Source organism: Macrotis lagotis, chromosome 4, assembly GCF_037893015.1.
Source record: "Macrotis lagotis isolate mMagLag1 chromosome 4, bilby.v1.9.chrom.fasta, whole genome shotgun sequence".
Taxonomy (NCBI): Eukaryota; Metazoa; Chordata; class Mammalia; order Peramelemorphia; family Peramelidae; genus Macrotis; species Macrotis lagotis.
Genome location: NC_133661.1, coordinates 48,094,832 through 48,113,090, shown reverse-complemented (window position 1 = coordinate 48,113,090; position 18,259 = coordinate 48,094,832). Strand labels below are relative to the sequence as shown.

Genomic DNA, 18,259 nt, shown 5'->3' with positions numbered 1-18,259 from the left:
AAAAGCTCCCGGGTGCGGGGGACTAACCTCCAGGGTCTAGGCGGAGGGGACAGCCGGGTGGAAAGAAAGGAGGGACTCTATTCCTCTCTAATGGCCTGCAGACCGAGAGTATTAGATCAGTACCCCCCCACACCTTATTTATACTGATAATATGAAATGCTTTAAATTCTGTCTTATCCCTCCCACCCCCCATCCCGTTTTCTTTTGGTTCCTATTGTCCGAGGTTGAGGGTCAGGCAGGAATTGAGGAGGTGGAAAGGATGGGGAGGAGGGGAGAGGAAGGTCAGCGTTCCGTCTGCCTATAGTTGCCATTAATTTCCTGGGCGATATCAACAGCCTCAGCTCCCAGTGGCAACCGGTCGCTGTACTCTGAGCTTGCCTCAAACTCCTCCTGGTTGGTCTTAGACTGGGACTCGGGAAGGGAGCCAGCCACTAGGCTCTCGTCCCTCTCTAGTCCTCCACCCGCTCCTTCCTCCTCCTGATCATCCTCTTCCTCCTCCCCGCCCCCGGACCCAGCCCTGCTCCCAGGTCCAGTCCCCTCCCCGCCCCCGGGCCCAGAGTCTGTGGGGCTGTAATTCTTCTCCGACTCCAGATAGGAAGCACGAGGGTCGAAATCGGCAGCGATGTGCTTCTCCATCTGGTCTGGGTTCTGCGCTTTCATGATGAGCCTGTAGGTCTTGCCCTGGTACTTGGAGAGGAGATGGCAGCACGTGGCCCCCAGCAGAGGCACGGTGGCCAGAGCCAGAAGGAAGACGCTGACCACCACGATGATGACTAGCGAGGGTACCTCTTTCTTGGTAGTGAACACCACCTGCACCTGGCAGGCCTCGCCCACGTAAGTGAGGCACACCGAGTAGTTGGTGCCCGGGCTCAGACCTTGGAACCAGTAGGAGTTGACGCCTTCCTCGATTCGGGACCACTGCACTACCGCATGGCCGCCCTCCGTGCACAGGTAGAGCATCCGCAGGTGGCGCTTCTCGGGCCTGGTTGCGAACGGGGTCAGCTGTACCTTGGCCTCTCGCTCGGACACGTCGAGGGCAATCACGCCCAGGTCGAAGGCGTGGGGCTTCAGGTCGGCGCTTTGGTTAAACGCGTGGTTGGACACGTACATCGTCGGGTCCCCTTGGCCGCAGCGCCGCTCAAATGGTGGGGGCCGAAAGGGGTCTTCTTCTGCCTCCGCCTCCACCTCCACCTCCTCCGGGACCCCTGCGGTCCGCGCAACTGAAGCCCTGCCCTGCCCTCCCCAAGGACCCCGGCCTTTGGTCCTCTCCTCGCCCTTGGAGGTCAGGACGCTATTGCCATATCCCTTGCCGGTCGCTTTGCGATCTCCTCCGGGGCCTTTGCCCCCCAGACCCGGGAGCTCACCCCGGGGAGAGGCCGGGGGGTGCTTCTGCGGTCCGGCCACCGCCACGCTCACCGAGGTCTCGTTGCTGCCCAGCTCGTTGTCTGCCCGGCACGTGTAGGTGCCCTCTTCTTTCTTGCTTAGGTGCGGGATGAGCAAGGTGCCGTTGGCGAAGGCTAGGAAGCGCTGGGGAGAGAGCGGGGGCGCCTCCTCCCCGGCCTCGCTGGCGTTGGGGCGCTCGATGAGCAACGCGCCGCCGGCCGTCTCGATGCGCCACTGGATCTGGGGCAGGGGGTGGCCGGTGGCCGTGCAGTGCAGGGCCAGGGCCAGGCCATCCTGGAGCTCCGCTCCATCCACGTTGGGCTGGTAGCTAAGGCGCACGGTGGGCGCCGCGCACTGCAGCGCGGGGAGGCTCCCCAGGGGGACGCCCTTGAGGGCTGGGGGCGAGGCGCACGTAATGGACTCCCGCTCGGGGATGGAGATGAGCGTGTTCTCCGCCCAGGCCTTGAGCCAGAGGAGGCGGCAGGTGCAGTCGAAGGGGTTGTTGTAGATCTGCAGGTGGGACAGCGAGGTGAGCGCGTCGAAGGTGCCTTCGGCTAGGAAGCTGAAGTGGTTGTTATTGATGCGCAGAGAGCGCAGGTCGCGCAGGTTGCGGAAGGCGTCGGCTGGCAGCGCCGCCATGCGGTTGTTGTTCATCTTCAGCAGCTGCAGGGCGCTCAGGTTGCGCAGGTCCTCCCAGGGGAAGTCCACGATCTGGTTGTGGCTGATGTCCAGGTTCTTGAGCTGGACCAGAACCGCTAGGGCGCCGGGCTCGATGGCGCTGATCTCGTTGTGCGCCAGCCACAGAGAAGTGACCTGCGTCACTTCGGCGAAGGCGCCCTGCCGCAAGGAGGTGATCTTGTTGGCAGACAAGCTGAGCGTGGTCACGTTGGCAGGGAGCCCCGACGGCACCTCCTGCAGGTCCTTGTAGGCGCAGTCGGCGAACTGGTGTGCGTATTTGTCCACGCAGGCGCAAGGTTCGGTGCAGCCCCGGGCGGCCCCCAGCAGCGCCCACACCAGCCACAGGCCCCGCACGGGCGCCGCCATCGTTATCTCCTGCAAAGAGGAGAAGAACGGGAAAGTCAGCGGATTCTAGAAGGTAGAGCTCGAAGGGACTGCCAAGGTTAGCTAATCCAACATTACCATGTGTCACCCGAGAAACCCGAGAGCCGGAGAGGTGGGCGACTTTGCGCGGGCAGGAGAGCCGAGTCTTGGGTTCCAAATCCAGTGTCCCTTCCACCACATCTAACAAAGGGCAGATCAGTGCACCGACCCTAGCCAACGGTCTTGATCGCTCCCCCTTGTGCCCCCCCCCACTGTCCAAACCGGCCTAGACCTTTGCCTGGTGTAGGGCCCATTGGCAAGAGTCCGGACTAGTGAAGCGGAGCTGAAAATGGCCGGGAATCCAATCATGTTCCTGCGCAACTCATCCTGTTCCCCTCCCCCCCCCGCCAGCCCCGGGTCCCAGCTCCCGCCTCGTGCCACCCACAGTCTCCCGGCGGACCGAGCCCGAGTTTCGGGGCCGGTGTCCTAGTCAAGTCCCTTGGAGCTGGTGCTAAGGAACCTCGCGCTACCTGGCGCCGGAAGCTTTCCCCAAGGGTTAGCCGGGTGCTATCTGAGCATCTCTCGTCCTGCCTTAATGGTATGGGGGGAGGAGGAGGGCAAGGGGGGGGGCAACTAGAGGAAGAAATGCTTCTGCTGGAATTTACGAGACCTGGAGAAGCTCCCTAAAGGGACTGAGGAAGAATCTCCTTTAAATACACAAATACAATGTCTGTGACTTCCTGACTTTGTCCGCTTCGTGGAATATACAGACATACATGTAAATATACTAAGACGCATGTTCACACTGATACAATCCCATGCGCCTGCACATGCACACAGATGTGGGTCTAGATATAGCACATACGTGCACACGTCTTTCTACATACGAATGTTAAGTATAAACATAATATTCAGTAATTAATTTTTTGTCCTCAACGCAATCTCCCAGAAAACAAAAATTTAGGACAGAAAGAGAGCCCTCCCCTTCATCCCCATCCCCGAAGAAAACCCAGTGGGTGGAGACGTGCAACCAATGTCCTGAAATACACCCCCTCAGTCCTCCCTTGGTGCTTAAAGACCCCCTGTTGCAGCCTTCTGGCATCGCAGGCGGCTGGGTTGGGAGAACCAGTGCCCATCTGGCAAGTCGGCTGGTTCTTTCCCTTAAGGGTCCCCAGGACTGTAGGACTTGGGGAAAAGAGGAACAGGCTACTTATCTTGCCCCCCCCATTTTCCCCAATGGAGCAATGTCTTTCGCCACCCACCAGAGCTGAAGGAGGGTGTGCGAAGCCTCACCCCACTTAGCGTCTGGGTCCAACCCCACACCGCTTCAGGGCTAGCTTGACTAACTGAAGCTGCTCCAGGACGTTTCCAGGTCCGCATTGGAGAATCCATCACCCCCTTTCCCTTACTCAAATGTCTCCTATCTCCTTCCTGCCTACACCAGAGAATACCTCTCATCCAGACCCGGCAAGGTCTCCCTGTCGTCTCCTTGCCCTGGGGTCCCAGCTTCCTGGGAGGCGCCCAGGCTAAGTCTCCACACAAAGATGCCCCCTCAGGCACCCGCCTTGTGCGCTGTCCAGGGTCCTTCCCACGCCCCAGAACGGCTCAGCCTTGTACCAGGGATCTGCTCACCTTTTCCGTCTCAGGTCCCCACGCTCTCACTGCTGTTGGGGAGCGATGAGGCGCAGCTTCCCCGGGGACTCGGACCCCTAACTAGATGCGGAGTTGCGAAGTACGGACGCCGACGGAGAGGGTCTCCCTGCATCTGTTGCTGCTGTGCCGGCGGCCGCCTCGTCTCTCCGTCTGGGAGAACACCAGGTCCAAGATTTGGGGGTGGGAAGGAAGAAAGAAGGATAAGAGTTGAGGGAGCCTCTGGGTTTTTCCAACCGCCTGCCCCCCAACTCCAATCAACCACTTTTGCCCCCCTCCCCCCAAATCCCACCTTTTGGCTGGCTGCAGGCTGCAGTCAGAGCGCGCTCTCGAGGCCGGCGGGGGCGCGCCTAGCCTCTCCCACCTCCTGCATATTCTGCGTGTGTTAAAGCTGTAGGGACCCTCACCAAAGCCAATGCAATATTTATCACATCAGTATGTTTTCGTGCTCACTGCCATCTTACAGAGCCCAGACGCCAGCTACCCCCCCCCCCCCCAACCCCCAGCACACATGCAGATTCTGCGAGGACATTGGATCTGCTCTCTGATTGAATGCAAACGGATTTTAATCGTTTAGCACGTGAGGTAAACCATCTTTGAGGAATTTGGGGGAAGGAGGGGCTCAGAAAGGGGGGGAATTGGTGTCTTTAAACTCTTTATTAAAAACAAAAACAAAACAAAACAAACACATCAAAAAAACCTTGAATAGATTCTGGATCAGAAAAATATCGGATCGAGATCTACATTTCAGCTCCCCACCCCCAGGGCAAGTGAAGTCTTTTATTCCCCCCTTCTCTGCTTCCTCCTCCTCCTCCCTTCCATTCGCCCTTTCTCCCTCTCCCCCTCCTTTCAGCCCCCACTCCATTCTCTGTGAAGCCACATTCAACATGATGCATAATTGATTGTGTTAGGAGAGAGTTCATCTTCCCTCCCTTCTATTTTTGTCTAGAACCTGGCCCTTCCAACCTCCTCCTCTTCTCCCCTCCTCCTCCCCCCCCAATAGACACAGAGGCACACCCTAAAGCCTCCCAAGCTGAGGACAGTCCATGGAGGAAGACCAGGAAGAAAAGAGTTTTTCCTCTCATTCTCCCTTCTTTCTCCTCATTCTCTTCCAAACCAGACTCCTGTGAACACATCTTTTGTTTGCAAAGCCCAATTTAAACCAGAAGGAAAAGTCCAATAAGCCCCCTTTGGGGACTATCGAAGGGATGTTGTGTGGTGGGGACAAGGAGGAGGGTGGGCAGAAAATCCAGAAACCTAGACCATGATAGAGGCTGAAAAGAGAGTTAGTCCAATGTTCACTGAGAAAAAAGAACCTCGGATACCTGTCTTGTGTCCACCCTATACCCAAAGCCCATTGCCATGAAGGGTCATTCTGGACTCTATCAGCAGCTTGCTCATGGTGGCTGTAGCTCCTGGTTGGGCCAGCCTGCCTCTCTTACATCCTGCCTATGCTCCTTCCAGCTGTGTGTCCATGGTATGTAAATGTGGATATAGGGGAATGCCTAGTTAAAGAGCAGCTGCCTCTTAATTGAATGTTCTCCACTAGTGAGCTCCTCTTTTCCTCTCACCTTTGCACTTTCCTGGGAGAACCCAGAAGCCTGGCTCTTGCTTCACACAGGGATACATATTGGCACAGTCACTTAGACACATCTAGAGAAGACAATCACAAGAGCGCACTTGTTCAGGTCTACACGATTCCACATTCACTCACACAATCTCAGTGGTTCTTCCATATGTACACAGCCCGCAAACTACACCCACAGTCACACACATGCACACACACATCCATCTTGCTGTAGGCACACATCCGCTCTCCTCCTCGATTATACATACACATACTCACGAATACACAGCCACCCATATAAAAACAGCAACTCCCATTTATAGGGCATCATGCAAAGTGGAGTGAGACTGCTGTGGGCATGGAAGTGGAGTCAGAAGAGCATAGCATCTGAACTGGGTTTGAAATAGGATCTGGGTTCAAATTCGAGGGTTTTTTTTTTCATTTACTATACTATTGGTGTGCTGTGGTACGTCCTCCACTTCTCTGGGCCCCCATGAAGCGGGGTGGGGAGTTCGACTAGACAGACCAGACTACACCCAGTTCTAGAACTGTGATCCTTCCACTTGCTGCGGAAGCAGGAATTCCGAGAAATCAAACGCCTGCCCAAGAGATGGCAAATCCCAAATACTGAAACCCGGAGCTCTTCACCCTATCAAGCTACCTCTAGACGGGTTACTATCAAAATATCCCTCCTGGGCGGGTACAAGACAAGAAGAGCCCACCCAGAGGGGTAGGTTACAAGTACAGGGTGAAAGAAACGACTCCAGGGAGGTTCTTGTAGCAGACCAGTGGGAAACAGGTATCAATGAGGATCAATCCGTGTGGTCACTGCAGGCCCCAAACTGTCAGCCTCCAGGACCGGCGATTGCTTCGGTGCTGAAGTCCCTTAGCTCACGGGGGGATTACTGGGTATACAACCCCAAGTGGACTGGGCTGGGGAAGAAGTCGGCCCTGCTGTTCTAGGGCTGCTAAGTGAAAAGGTACTGATAACAGCTGAACTGGTTTTTCTAACCGTGCATTCTTTTTTTCTCTGGAGTCCTGGAAGGCTATCTCTGGCCAACTAATACCTGAGAGACAAAACCTTAAAAATGAGGGAAGTAATTGTCTTACCTCTGGAGAGGCTGGGGATGGAGGGTTAGAAGCGGGAAGGTGTAAGAGCGCAGGACGAATTAGGTCTGTGGTTTTCTGTACAGGTGACTATGCTGTCCTGCACTCACAGAGGTGGCGGCAGTCAGCTAATGCGTGCTAATGGATCGATCTCCATATGCCTTTCCCCTCTCCCTACCCACCCCCAGACTCCAATCAGCGCCCTGCCAAAGAAGACAGACTCACACTTCCGTAGGGAGAGACGAGAACCATCGTGGACAGGGTTCCATCTATTACACTCGTGTGTGTGCGACGGTGTCCCTGCCCATCTGAGGGGTGTACTCAGCACCCCGAGCGTATGCACCCGCAGGCACAAATACCTCTTCTCCCTCAGGATGCAGTCATTTGGATCACACACGGGCGCACATAGCCCTCGGGCCCGACTGGATCTTAATCGATAGAGCCTCCGTCAATTTTGTTTGCTGTCTAATAAAATCAATATTTGAGATTATGCAGCGATGTATTTGAATGCTCAGCATTTTAATGAGCGCAGTAGGGTCGGAGGAAAGAAGTCGGAAAAGAACTGAAGAGCTTTTTCAAAAAGTTCTTTATTAATCTAAGGCGATGACTCGAAACCTGGGCTTCTGACACCGTAAGAGGACAACTCGCGCACAAACACACGCACGCACACCCACGCGCCCACACCGACCGGCACACACACACCAAAGTCGCAGACTAAGGCACATCCTGATGAATCGGTCTCTTCCCTGACCCTTTTCATCAAATCCACAGGCTTCCGCGACCCCTTGCAGCTTCCAAGGCTCGGGAAAGTGGGACAGAGGATGCGCAAGGCTGAAGAGGAAAACCAAATGACTCACGAGCCAGCCCCGTGGGAGTCCCGGGTCAGCCAGGTCGCCATGTCCCCTTGTCTCTCTACACTCCTCCTCAGGGGACTGTCGGCCTTTCTCCTTCACTTCTCTCTCTCAGCCTGCTAGTCAACCCGACAGAGAAAGGGCCGCAGGTTTGCTAAAGGTTCTTTTCCTGGACTGGGACCCTGGTCGCTGCCCCTGCCCTCCGCCCCTCTTCCAACTGGGGAAGCCTGAAGGAGTAGAGAGAGAATTGAAAGGGGATGGGGGCCTAGAGCTGGCCTTTGTCCGGTTTGGAGTAGCCACTTGGGCTCGTCCCTATGCAGTCAGGGAAGAAAAGGGCCAACCCAAGGCAGGTCATGTGTGTGCGGGCTTGGCATAGCCAGGGAGGAGTAACTGAGGCCGCAGGAAATTCTGGCTCCTCAGCCGGGGAGGCAAAGGGCCAAAGGTTGGCTGGGGGGGGGGGGGGGGGGGCAGGAAAGTCTGGATCTCTCAGTGTCCAACTGCGGCTCAAGGCCTCAGAAAGGGATTGGGGTCGGGGTACACGCTCAGGGCGGAAGCCGGTTAGTCGGGGCTGTGCTTCAATAAAGGAACCCAGGGAGAGTGAAGGCTGCCTAGTTCTTGGCCATCCGGGGCCCCTCTGGTGCGCTATAGGTTTTGTAAAGCCTTCATCTCTAAACCGCAGCCGCCTTTCGCGAGGGGACGGTGATGGCAAAGGGGGCCGGAGAGGCAACCACCGGAGACTCTGGTTCCCAGCCCCGGGTTCGGCTTCCTGGGTGCGCAGGAGGGAGGAGACGTCACTCACTCTACTGGAGAGGGCTCTCCAACCAGATAGGCGAACCTAGGAGAACCTCCCTTATTTAGCGCAGCTCGCCTTTCTGCGTGCTGGCCCTGCGCCGGGGCGCACAGCAGGAACTGGAGAGACGAGTGGAAGCGCCAGATTGAAAGAAAGAAGCGAGCCTGGAGGAAGACGGATAGAAATTGGGGGGGGGAGGGAATTCGGGGCTCGGGGTTTCCTCTCAACTGCGCTTCCTGGTCCCCGGCCCTTGTCGGTGTCACGTCCGCAGTCCCTGCTAGAGACCCTGTCCAGAAAGGGAAACAAGGCTCTTTCCCCAGCCTGGAGAAGGGAATTGCTCTTCAGAAATCTCTTTTTTAAAAAAGAGGGTGTTTTCGCTGTTTCAAAAGAGATTTTTAAGGCATTCTAGATCCCGCTAAACCTCAGTAAAGACGCGTTGGCATTCCGGCAAAAGCTCCTTCTGGAAACATGAAGACGAATGGGAAAAGAGATGGGGGGTTAGAGGTGTGTGGACAAACCAAGAGGCGGGCAGGGGGTGCTCCAGAGATCATTCAGGCCTTCCCTCCTTCCCTACCCCAACTCATACTCTCTTCTTCCCTCCACCTTGTTCTCTGTCCCCCATGTCTGCGCTCAGAAAGCCCGTTCTTCGCCTCCCTCCCTCCCCTTCAGTTCTGAGATCACTGGGAACTCACTATGTGTTCGCAAAGCAGGCGCTTAAATAGCCTGGAGACTGGGAAAGGGGATTCCTGGGTTCTCTTCTCCAGTTCCATCGCTGGCTGACTTGGGACCTAGAAGCGGCGCCTGGAAAATGCCTGTGTCTGCCTGAGGAACGAGCAAGGCCTATTATTATGCTAATAGCCTTCCTTATTATTAAAGCCGAAAAAAGAAATAAGGGAATAGCGCATCTTTCTCCCACCCCCACCCCAGCCTTTGACTTTCCTTCTACAAATGCAACTGTAGAAACTACAAAGATGAGCGCTAAAGGTCCCTATCCTTGAGCCTCACCGACCTTCGGTTTCTGTAAAATAAAGGGGCGGCGGACTTGTACTAGATGGCTTCTGAGGTCCCTTCCAATGCTAAGTCTCTAGTCATTTGAAATAACGATGAACACATCCTCTCTCCGCCCTTCTATGTCCCAGCCTCTGAGCTTCCTCATTCTAGAGGAGTCGGTGGTACCACGGGAATCGAGCTCGTCTGAAGTCTGACAATCTGGGTTTAGACCCAAGCTTTGCAACTTCAGACGCGGATGAAGTGGATGGGTCTCTTCGTCTCAGTTTCCCTGAGTTTCCCTTCATGCCCTGAAATCCCTTTCAGTCCCAAATCTGTGAGCCTAACTTGCTCACCTCCCTTTTATGTTTGTTCGTTTTGGTTGAGGTTTTAGGTTTTTCCAGGGCTGAAATTCACGAAATCTCCAACTCCCCGGGCTCAAGGAGTGAAGATGAAGGAGGGAACCAGAAAACCCAGACAAAGAATAAAAACAGAGGAAGAATCCTGGTGCAGAACCCTCCCTCAGTTTGGCCAGAGACCCGCCACCACCGACCGCCTCCTCCAATAATCTGAAAGAGCAGAGGGAAAAAGGGAGGGAGGGACGAAGATGGGTGGCAAATATCAAAAGGAATTCAGCTCATGTCTTCTGGACAGGGGCCCGGGAGGGGGCTAGAGCCTGGCGCTCTGCCTGTCAACTCGTAATCCCGAACCCTGCGGCTTCTGAGCCCCGCAGCCGGTGCGCCCTCTGGAGGAAGCATCCCGCCAGCAACTCTCTGGCCGAAGCCTCCTGGGAGACGCCGAGGGCTGCTGATCAGTCTCCTCTGATTGGGGGAGCAAAGAGGAAAGACTTCTGTTTTTAGGGCCTGGAAGAGGCCCTGGCAGAGAAAGTAATGTAAGTAGCTTCCCTCTTGGGCATCCAGGGCTGAGAGAAAAAAAGCATAGCTGAGTGGTTCTGGCCCCCTTAGGGAGGGGCCTAGAAGAGGGGGTCCTGAGGCAGTCTCATCTGGACGCCGGCAATGTGCAGCCCTCAAGTCTCCCCTAGGACATGCTCAGGCTGTGACTTTAAAGAGGGATTTTAATGCACAGACACGGGGAAGTCAAATCCCCCTTTTCAAAAGGAGATGACTGCCTAGCTCCTTTTCAGCCCCAGACATCTCCTTCTTCTCCCTTTGGGGAAGGATGGGGTAGAAGGTGCCTGGGGAGAAAACGGACCCAAAACATGAGCCATGCAGGCAACTGCATCGTAGTGAAAAGGAGACAGAGCCAGAAAGAAACCTGGAGGTCAAAGAATCATCTATTTGTCATGTCATGTCATGGCAGCCTCTCCTTTAATTTTGCATGTGAAGATGCTGAGATTCAGAGTTGCCCCAATTTTCTTAAGATCCCATTAACTAGGAAGTGGAAAGACTGGATCTGGAACCCAGAACTCCAGACATCCAACTCAGTATTGTCTTCATTTCATGATGATTACGGAAGGAGTGGGCAAAGCACATGTCCAGCCCTTATTTCCAAAACATGCTACTTCCAGCCCTGGAATTTGGACTTTTGCAAGCCAAGAAATTGGAAGCTTAGATAAGTCCAATCAATTTAGGATCCTAATGAAAACAAACAAACAAACACTCCAATATATATCCTGTTTCTTTAACCATGGCATTGGAAATACATGAAAATTTTTTTCCAGTAAACTAGAATTTCAAGTGGGTTGCTTTCAGATAAGACTTGTAGATTTAGGACACAGAAAGATAGGGAAGGGTACATCTGCTAAACAATAAAATAATTGATATGGTTTAGCACATATCTCAGAGAAATTTTTTAAACATATCAATTATACAGCAGTCTTTGTTAGTTCTTGACAAGAGAAATTTCAAAAACTGTTGAATAAACAAAACAACAGGTTTTGAGTAACTGTATATCATTTTGAAGGACCATTCCTATAGGCTATTAGACATCTCATCAATTATTTACCCTTTATTCCAGCCAGGCTAATTTATCCAGGTCTCCTCTGCTCAGCCACCTTCAATGGCTTCCTAATGCCTATACAATCTCTGTAGCCTGACATTTAAATACATCCCAATCTGATTTCTCTCTATTCATTTTTTTAAAGTCTTATTGATATAGAAAGGTTCTTGTAACATAGTAAAGCAGTTAAGCTAAACTAAGAATCTAGTCATCTTAAATGAAAAGGAATACAGCATTTCACATGTTTAACACACTATCACGTCTCTGTTTTTTTTTAAATGAATGGAAATCTATCTTTTTCCACCCTCAGTGGAAAGAAAAGGAAAAACAACTTTCTTGCAGCAAATATGCAAAGTCAATCAAAACAAATTATCTCATGACTATAATATATATATATATACATATATATATACTTGGGTGCATATATAGATATGTGTGTATGTATGTGTATATGGAGATATATACCCAAATATGTATATTATATAATTTATATATAGTATGTGTATACATTACATGCACATATATATGTGCCTATGTTTACCTGCAAACACACATAGATTCCTTAAATAGTGCTTTTCTCTCCTTCCTTCCTCTCTTTCTCAGTGTCTCTCTCCCTCTCTCTCTTTCCACATACATATACAGATTCTCTCAGTAGTTCTCTCTTCAAATATGCATACATAAATACCTACATATGAATATGAATACCCCCATGTATATAATCATGCACTTCTATATACCCCATGGATACACACAAGCAGATATATGTCTCATTCTGCCCCTGAAGTCTGTCATCTCTCTGCAAAAGCTAGCATGCTCCATAGTCTCCAATCTATTCTTCCAGATTTCTCACAGAGATTACTCATCTGTGAAATGGGGGATAATAATACTTGCCATATTTTCCTCACATGGGTTGTTGTATTATTTCTTTTTATGGATTTGATATTACAGCTGAATGGACTGTTTGCTTTTCAAACCCAGGAAATGGTCAATTATGCTTGTAATACAAGTCATATTCCTTTCTACCTTTTAGCATCCTTCTAATCCTTTCAAGTGCCACATATTTTGTGGAGGCTTTGGGACTCTTCTCAGCTAAAGGTGTTCTTTCTTCCATCAAGATTTCTAGTCTTTAACTCTTTTGCTCCATCTTGATAGAGTGGAAATCCTATCGGAATTAAGGTCAGGAAACCCAGGTCTTACAGCTGTGTTATACTTCCCTCCTCTTTTCCTCTTCCCCCTCTGCCCAAAAGTTATTTCACCAACCATTTTTTCCATCTGTGAAATGAGGGGAAGGGGGATAATAATGATTGTATTATTTACCCCCCATGGCTTGTTTTGATGAAAATGTTTTGAAAGCCTCAAAAACATATTAATATATTATTATTATTATTATTATTATTACTTCTCTAGTCATATGTCACATTTCTCTTCCTAAAGAACAGGCAACAGATTTGTATCCCTATTGCCTAGTTCAGTGTCTTGCAAATAAAAGACAAATTATAAGTACCAGTCAAGTTAAATTGAATTGAATTCACTTTAGACTTGGAATCATTGCAAATATTTTCCTCTTCCTTCTAGAATGTCCTTTTATGGTCTCTCTAGTAAACCATGGTCCTTTCCTTCTTTAACGCTGCCTCAGGAAGCCTTTCTAGATTGATTGTTCCCTTCCAACCCCACCCTCCTATGCCTCTCCATGGTTTCAGGTTCCTTGGTTACCTCTGATCCCAGGAAGACATCTATAAATTTAACACTTGTGTTGGTGATATATGCTCTTTTAAATCTGTTAGGTTTGTCCTGTTTCCCCATGAGAACACAAACTTTGGAAGGTGGAAAGAGATATTGGTAACACTTCAAAGATCCAGGATCCACCACCGGATATCCCTCCATTAATATAGATTGACAACTGCCTTTTCCATCAAATACAGTTTACCAAAAGTTGTTGTAAGAAAAAACATCCGTAGCCAATCTTTTGGTGCTGAACCTCTCTAATCTTTGCTAGGCTAGCTGCTCAAATGTTCCTTCACTAGGATCATACTGAAAACTTTTATAATTTGGTATACACACACACACACACACACACACACACCACACACCTCTGCCAGGGTTGATGCTCCCCTGATGCAGCTTTTGAGAGTCCAGAGTCCTAGCCATTCAAGGTCATATGGATTACTGAATATTTATTGGATCCATTTAGAAGTAGGTGGGGAAGATAACATCAATCCCATTTTTACAAATGAGAAAAGTTGGAGTTTTAGAGAAGTGAAATGGTTTGTCCACTATAGTCACAGAGGTAGATAAAGACGATCTGAATTAAAACTCAGGCTTCCTGATTCGAAGCTATTACTGTACTACACCACAACCCCCCTTCACCTCTAGCACTGAACCCCTCTGTCTCTCTCTCTTTGGCAGCTAGATGACCTAGTGGATCAGATTTCAAATCCTGCCTCAGACACTTACTAAGCTGTGGGACCTTGAGTAAGTCTCTTAACTTATATCTCCCTCATTTATAAAATGGGGATAAAATAATACAGGTTGTTGTAAGGTTGAAATGGGATAATATAACATATACAAACTTTGAAAAAATGAAAGTGTTATATGTGTGTATTATTATTAATATTATTATTATTATTATTACTAGAGTAGAACTCTAAAGAGGAAAATTCAGTCAAAATGCAACTTGTAAATATCCCTGATTGTTTCAGATACTCACCATTGGTTTCCAGAGGAACTAAGAGCCTAGGGATCAGGAGGAAGGGTTAACAGATGAATGAATGAATGAATGAATGAATGAATGAATGAATGAATGAATTTTAGGTTTTTTGCAAGGCAAATGGGGTTAAGTGGCTTGCCCAAGGCCACACAGCTAGGTAATTATTAAGTGTCTGAGATCGGATTTGAACCCAGATACTCCTGACTCCAGGGCCGGTGCTTTATTCACTACGCCACCTAGCCTCCCCAGAATGAATGAATTTTTAAAAGCATTTATTAGACATCTACTATATGTAAAGAATTATGCTGATCCTGAAGAAAACAAAATGTAAGACAGTCCCTGACCTCTAGGAGCTCACATTCTAAAGAAAACATGATATAACAAGAAGAAGGATTCAGTTACAAGACAGATGGGAAGGTCCCATGGTTCTTAGGGTGCAGTGCAAAGCAGATCTCTGCCCACTGGTGCCTGCTGGTACAATCATTTCATCACTTCTCCTGCCTGAGGTGAATGGCAACTGAGCTGTCTCTATAGAAGGACTTTAATTAAAACTATAATCTAGTTAAGTATTTATTGGGTTCTATGACTTTAATTGCTTCCCAGGGAAGGAGAAAAAACTCCCCAGTCCATTTTCATAAAAGGATTGGGGTGGGGGGATAACTAACATAGCCCAAAGAAAGCAACTGGTAGCAGTTAGTGGGGAACAACTCAGGAGATATTTCCTGAATGGCTCAAATAAGGCTAGACATTATTAATAACACCCAATCAGGTCCACAGCAGGCAGAGCCCCAGGGGCTGTGAGGAGATTAGTTTAACACACTAGCGAAGCCATTTATTTTCATAAAAATTAACAATGGCACCTTCTGTTGCTGTTCATGCAATTATAACAACTTGCAGAGTTTTCAATGAAGAAACATCACTCAATCTATTATCCAGGACAGCATGACCATATTCTGTTCTAGACAATTGTTTGTGCAGAGCTTCTACCTTAGGAAAGTAGTGGCCTCACTGAGGAAACAGATCTAGAATCCTTCTTCAGACACTCCCTAATCTTTTTTTTTCTGCAAGGCAATTGGATTAAATGGCTTGTCCAAGGCCACACAGCTAGGTAATTATTAAGTGTCTGAGGTCGGATTTGAACTCAGGTCCTCCTGACTCCAGGGCCAGTGCTCTATCCACTATGCCACATAGCTGCCCCCACTCCTTAATCTTTCAATGAAAGGCTAAGCATTGAATCCTCGGTTTTCTCACCTGGAAAATGGGGATGGTGATAGCTGCATTAGCTAACTCATAGGGTTCTTTCAAGGAAAGTGTTATACAAACCATAACAAATTATAAAAATATGAATTATTGTTAACCCCTAGTAAGAAACTCTTATGGGGATGGTTGTTCATCATAACAAAGGGATTTTCTTTCGATAGGCACAGTTTTTCTAAAGTAATGCAAAGAGAACCAGGACTAGAGGAAGGAGATTTTAATCTTTTGAATTGACTAGGCTGCAAACTGACTCTAATCATGGGCAAATCACTTTATTTTCCTGAACTTTTTTTTTTCATCTGTAAACAATAGAGGTAGTTGGATTAGGTGATTTCCAGGGTCCCTATCTCATTTTAACATCACAGGATTCTATACTTTGGAGAGGATGGCAGGATACAGTAAATTTATCCTAAATGTTTGGAAAGTTAGTTGTTCTGGCTGCTTTAATATTCTGGTTAACAGAGTTTTTGTATGTATGAACTTTCCCACTTAGGAGGAAGCCTTGTTTCTAGCAATTTCAACCATTCTGATCACGATAAAAGTCCCAAAGTATTTGTCTCTGAGAAGCAAACAGCTAGAACAAAGTCAAAATACTTTTCTCCATAGAAGAAGTCCCCTACACAGATCAATGTACATAAAACATGACAGTCAATTAGAAAGGCAAGACATACTGATGGCAATGAGTTGAACCAACAAACAGAAGCATCCTTAGGACAAGATGAATCAGGATGAATTTCAAAGATTCTGAAGGAGGATCCTATGTCACCGACACAAGGTAATAATTTACTAAGAAATTAACAGAGGCTCCTAGACAACTCTGTGGATAGAGCACTGGACTCCGAGTCAGGAAAATGGGAATTCAAATCTGGCTTCAGACTCTTACTAACTGTGTGACCCTGGACAAGTCATGTAACTTCTGTTTGCCCTAATCCATTGGAGAAAGGCATATCACTACAGTATATTTGCCAAGAAAAATCTCATGGACAGAATGGTTCATGGGATGATGAAGAGTTGGGTGTGACTGAACAACAGAAGGAAAATAATGACAAAAATAGCAATAAAAGAAAAAAACAATGAAAATGAACATTTACACAATGCTTTCAAATATACAATATATATATATATATATATATATCTTTTATTTTTAGGTTTTTGCAAGGCAAATGGGGTTAGGTGGCTTGCCAAAGGCCACACAGCATTAAGTGTCTGAGGCTGGATTTGAACTCAGGTACTCCTGACTCCAGGGCCAGTGCTCTATTCGCTGCACCACCTAGCTGCCCATAACAATATATATATATATATATATATATATTCTTGATTCTCACAACAGCCTTATGAGGTAGAAGCTATTATTATTTCCATTTTATAGAAGAGAAAACTAAGAATTAGAGAGTTTAGTGACTTATCTAGGATGACACAGTATATGAAACAGGATTTAAACTCAGAGCTTCCTGGCACCAAAATCTAACACTTTTTGTACTTGTCACCTAGCTGGTGCCTTAAAAAATAGAATTTAAAAGAAAAATCTTCGCCTCCTTTTTAGCCCATAATATTACTTCCATCTTCTTATCCTCCTCTCCATAGCAGATGTAATATAGTTGGGGGGGGGATGTGAGGGAGACTATGGGCTAATTGTGTGTGTGTGTGTGTTTGTGTGTGTGTAATGTGTCTCCCCCTCACTCCCCAGAATCAGTTGGAAGAGCTGCTACCTTCTGTTGCCTCACAATTCACTACCCATTGCCCTTCCCTGCATCCTCATTCTTCCTCCTTCCCATCTAGCCTACTTTATGATTTTTTTTATCTCTTCAGTGCTGCCTTTAATTTTCATTTTAACCTAAGGTCACCTGGATAGGCAGGCTGGATAGAGCATGAGGAATAGTATTTGACTCCAACAAGGATGGTCCTGGCTCTCCAGCATAGGTTTAGTCCCCGGAGACAGAAGAGCTCAAGATCTTAAAAGTGCAGGACCCTTTTCTGTCTGAGGAAAAGCTCTCAAGAACATCAATAACAGATTTGGGGGGTAGTCACCCAAAGTTTAGACCAAAAAACAATCCCTGTATAGGAGTTCAGTAAGTGGAAAAGGCACAAAACAGAGAGCTCTGATCTAATTCACATCATATGCTAAGGTGTTAAATAATATCCTATGTGAAGTCTAAGGGGGCAGCTCAGTAACAATCCAAACGGAGGGGCAGCTATATTGGCATAGTGGATAAAGCGCCGGCCTTGGAGTCAGGAGTACCTGGGTTCAAATCTGGTCTCAGACACTTAATAATTACCTAACTGTGTGGCCTTGGGCAAGCCACTTAACCCCATTTGCCTTACAAAAGCCTAAAAAAAAAAAAAAACAATCCAAATGGAATCAGGAGAGGCTTCATGGAAGAGGTCACCTTAAACAATTTTAATTAAAAAAAAAACAGAGATCATCACAAACATAAGGGTAGGATGGAGCAGAGGCATTTTCGTGTAGGACCTGCTTGGGAGAAAGAGGCTGAGCAGTTTAAATCAGAGCAAAAAGTCAATCAACATTTAAGTGTCTGCAATGTGCCAGACATTATGCTAATCACAGAGAGGATAAAGAAAGGCAAAAGATAGTCTCTGCTCTTAAGGAGCTCACAGTCTAATAGGAGACAAGACAAGAATAAACAGGGTGATGCCAGATTGTAGAAGATTTTCAATGCTAGATAAAGGAGTCTGAATTTTACTTGCTAAGAAATTTGGAGCTACTGAGTATTTATATCACTATCTATCTATCCATCTATCATCTATCTATAGTTAGGGACAGGGAAATGGCGCAATGGATAGAGTTCCAGATATGAAGGCAAGAAGACTCATTTTCCTGAATTCAAATCTGGCCTCAGACACTTACTAGCTGTGTGACCCTGGACAAGTCATTTAACCCCATTTGCCTCAGTTTCCTTATCTGTAAAATAAACATGAAAAGGAAATGGTAAGACTATTCT

At 48.3% G+C, this 18,259-nt stretch overlaps 1 protein-coding gene across 1 annotated transcript; it reads right to left on the bottom strand.

The window, feature by feature from the left end:
- Positions 1 to 282: 282 nt before the first annotated feature.
- On the bottom strand, positions 283 to 2,427 carry ISLR2 (immunoglobulin superfamily containing leucine rich repeat 2). The gene has a single exon (XM_074236367.1). The coding sequence runs from the start codon at positions 2,425 to 2,427 to the stop codon at positions 283 to 285; it is 2,145 nt and encodes a 714-aa protein (XP_074092468.1).
- Between the last annotated feature and the right edge of the window lie 15,832 nt (positions 2,428 to 18,259).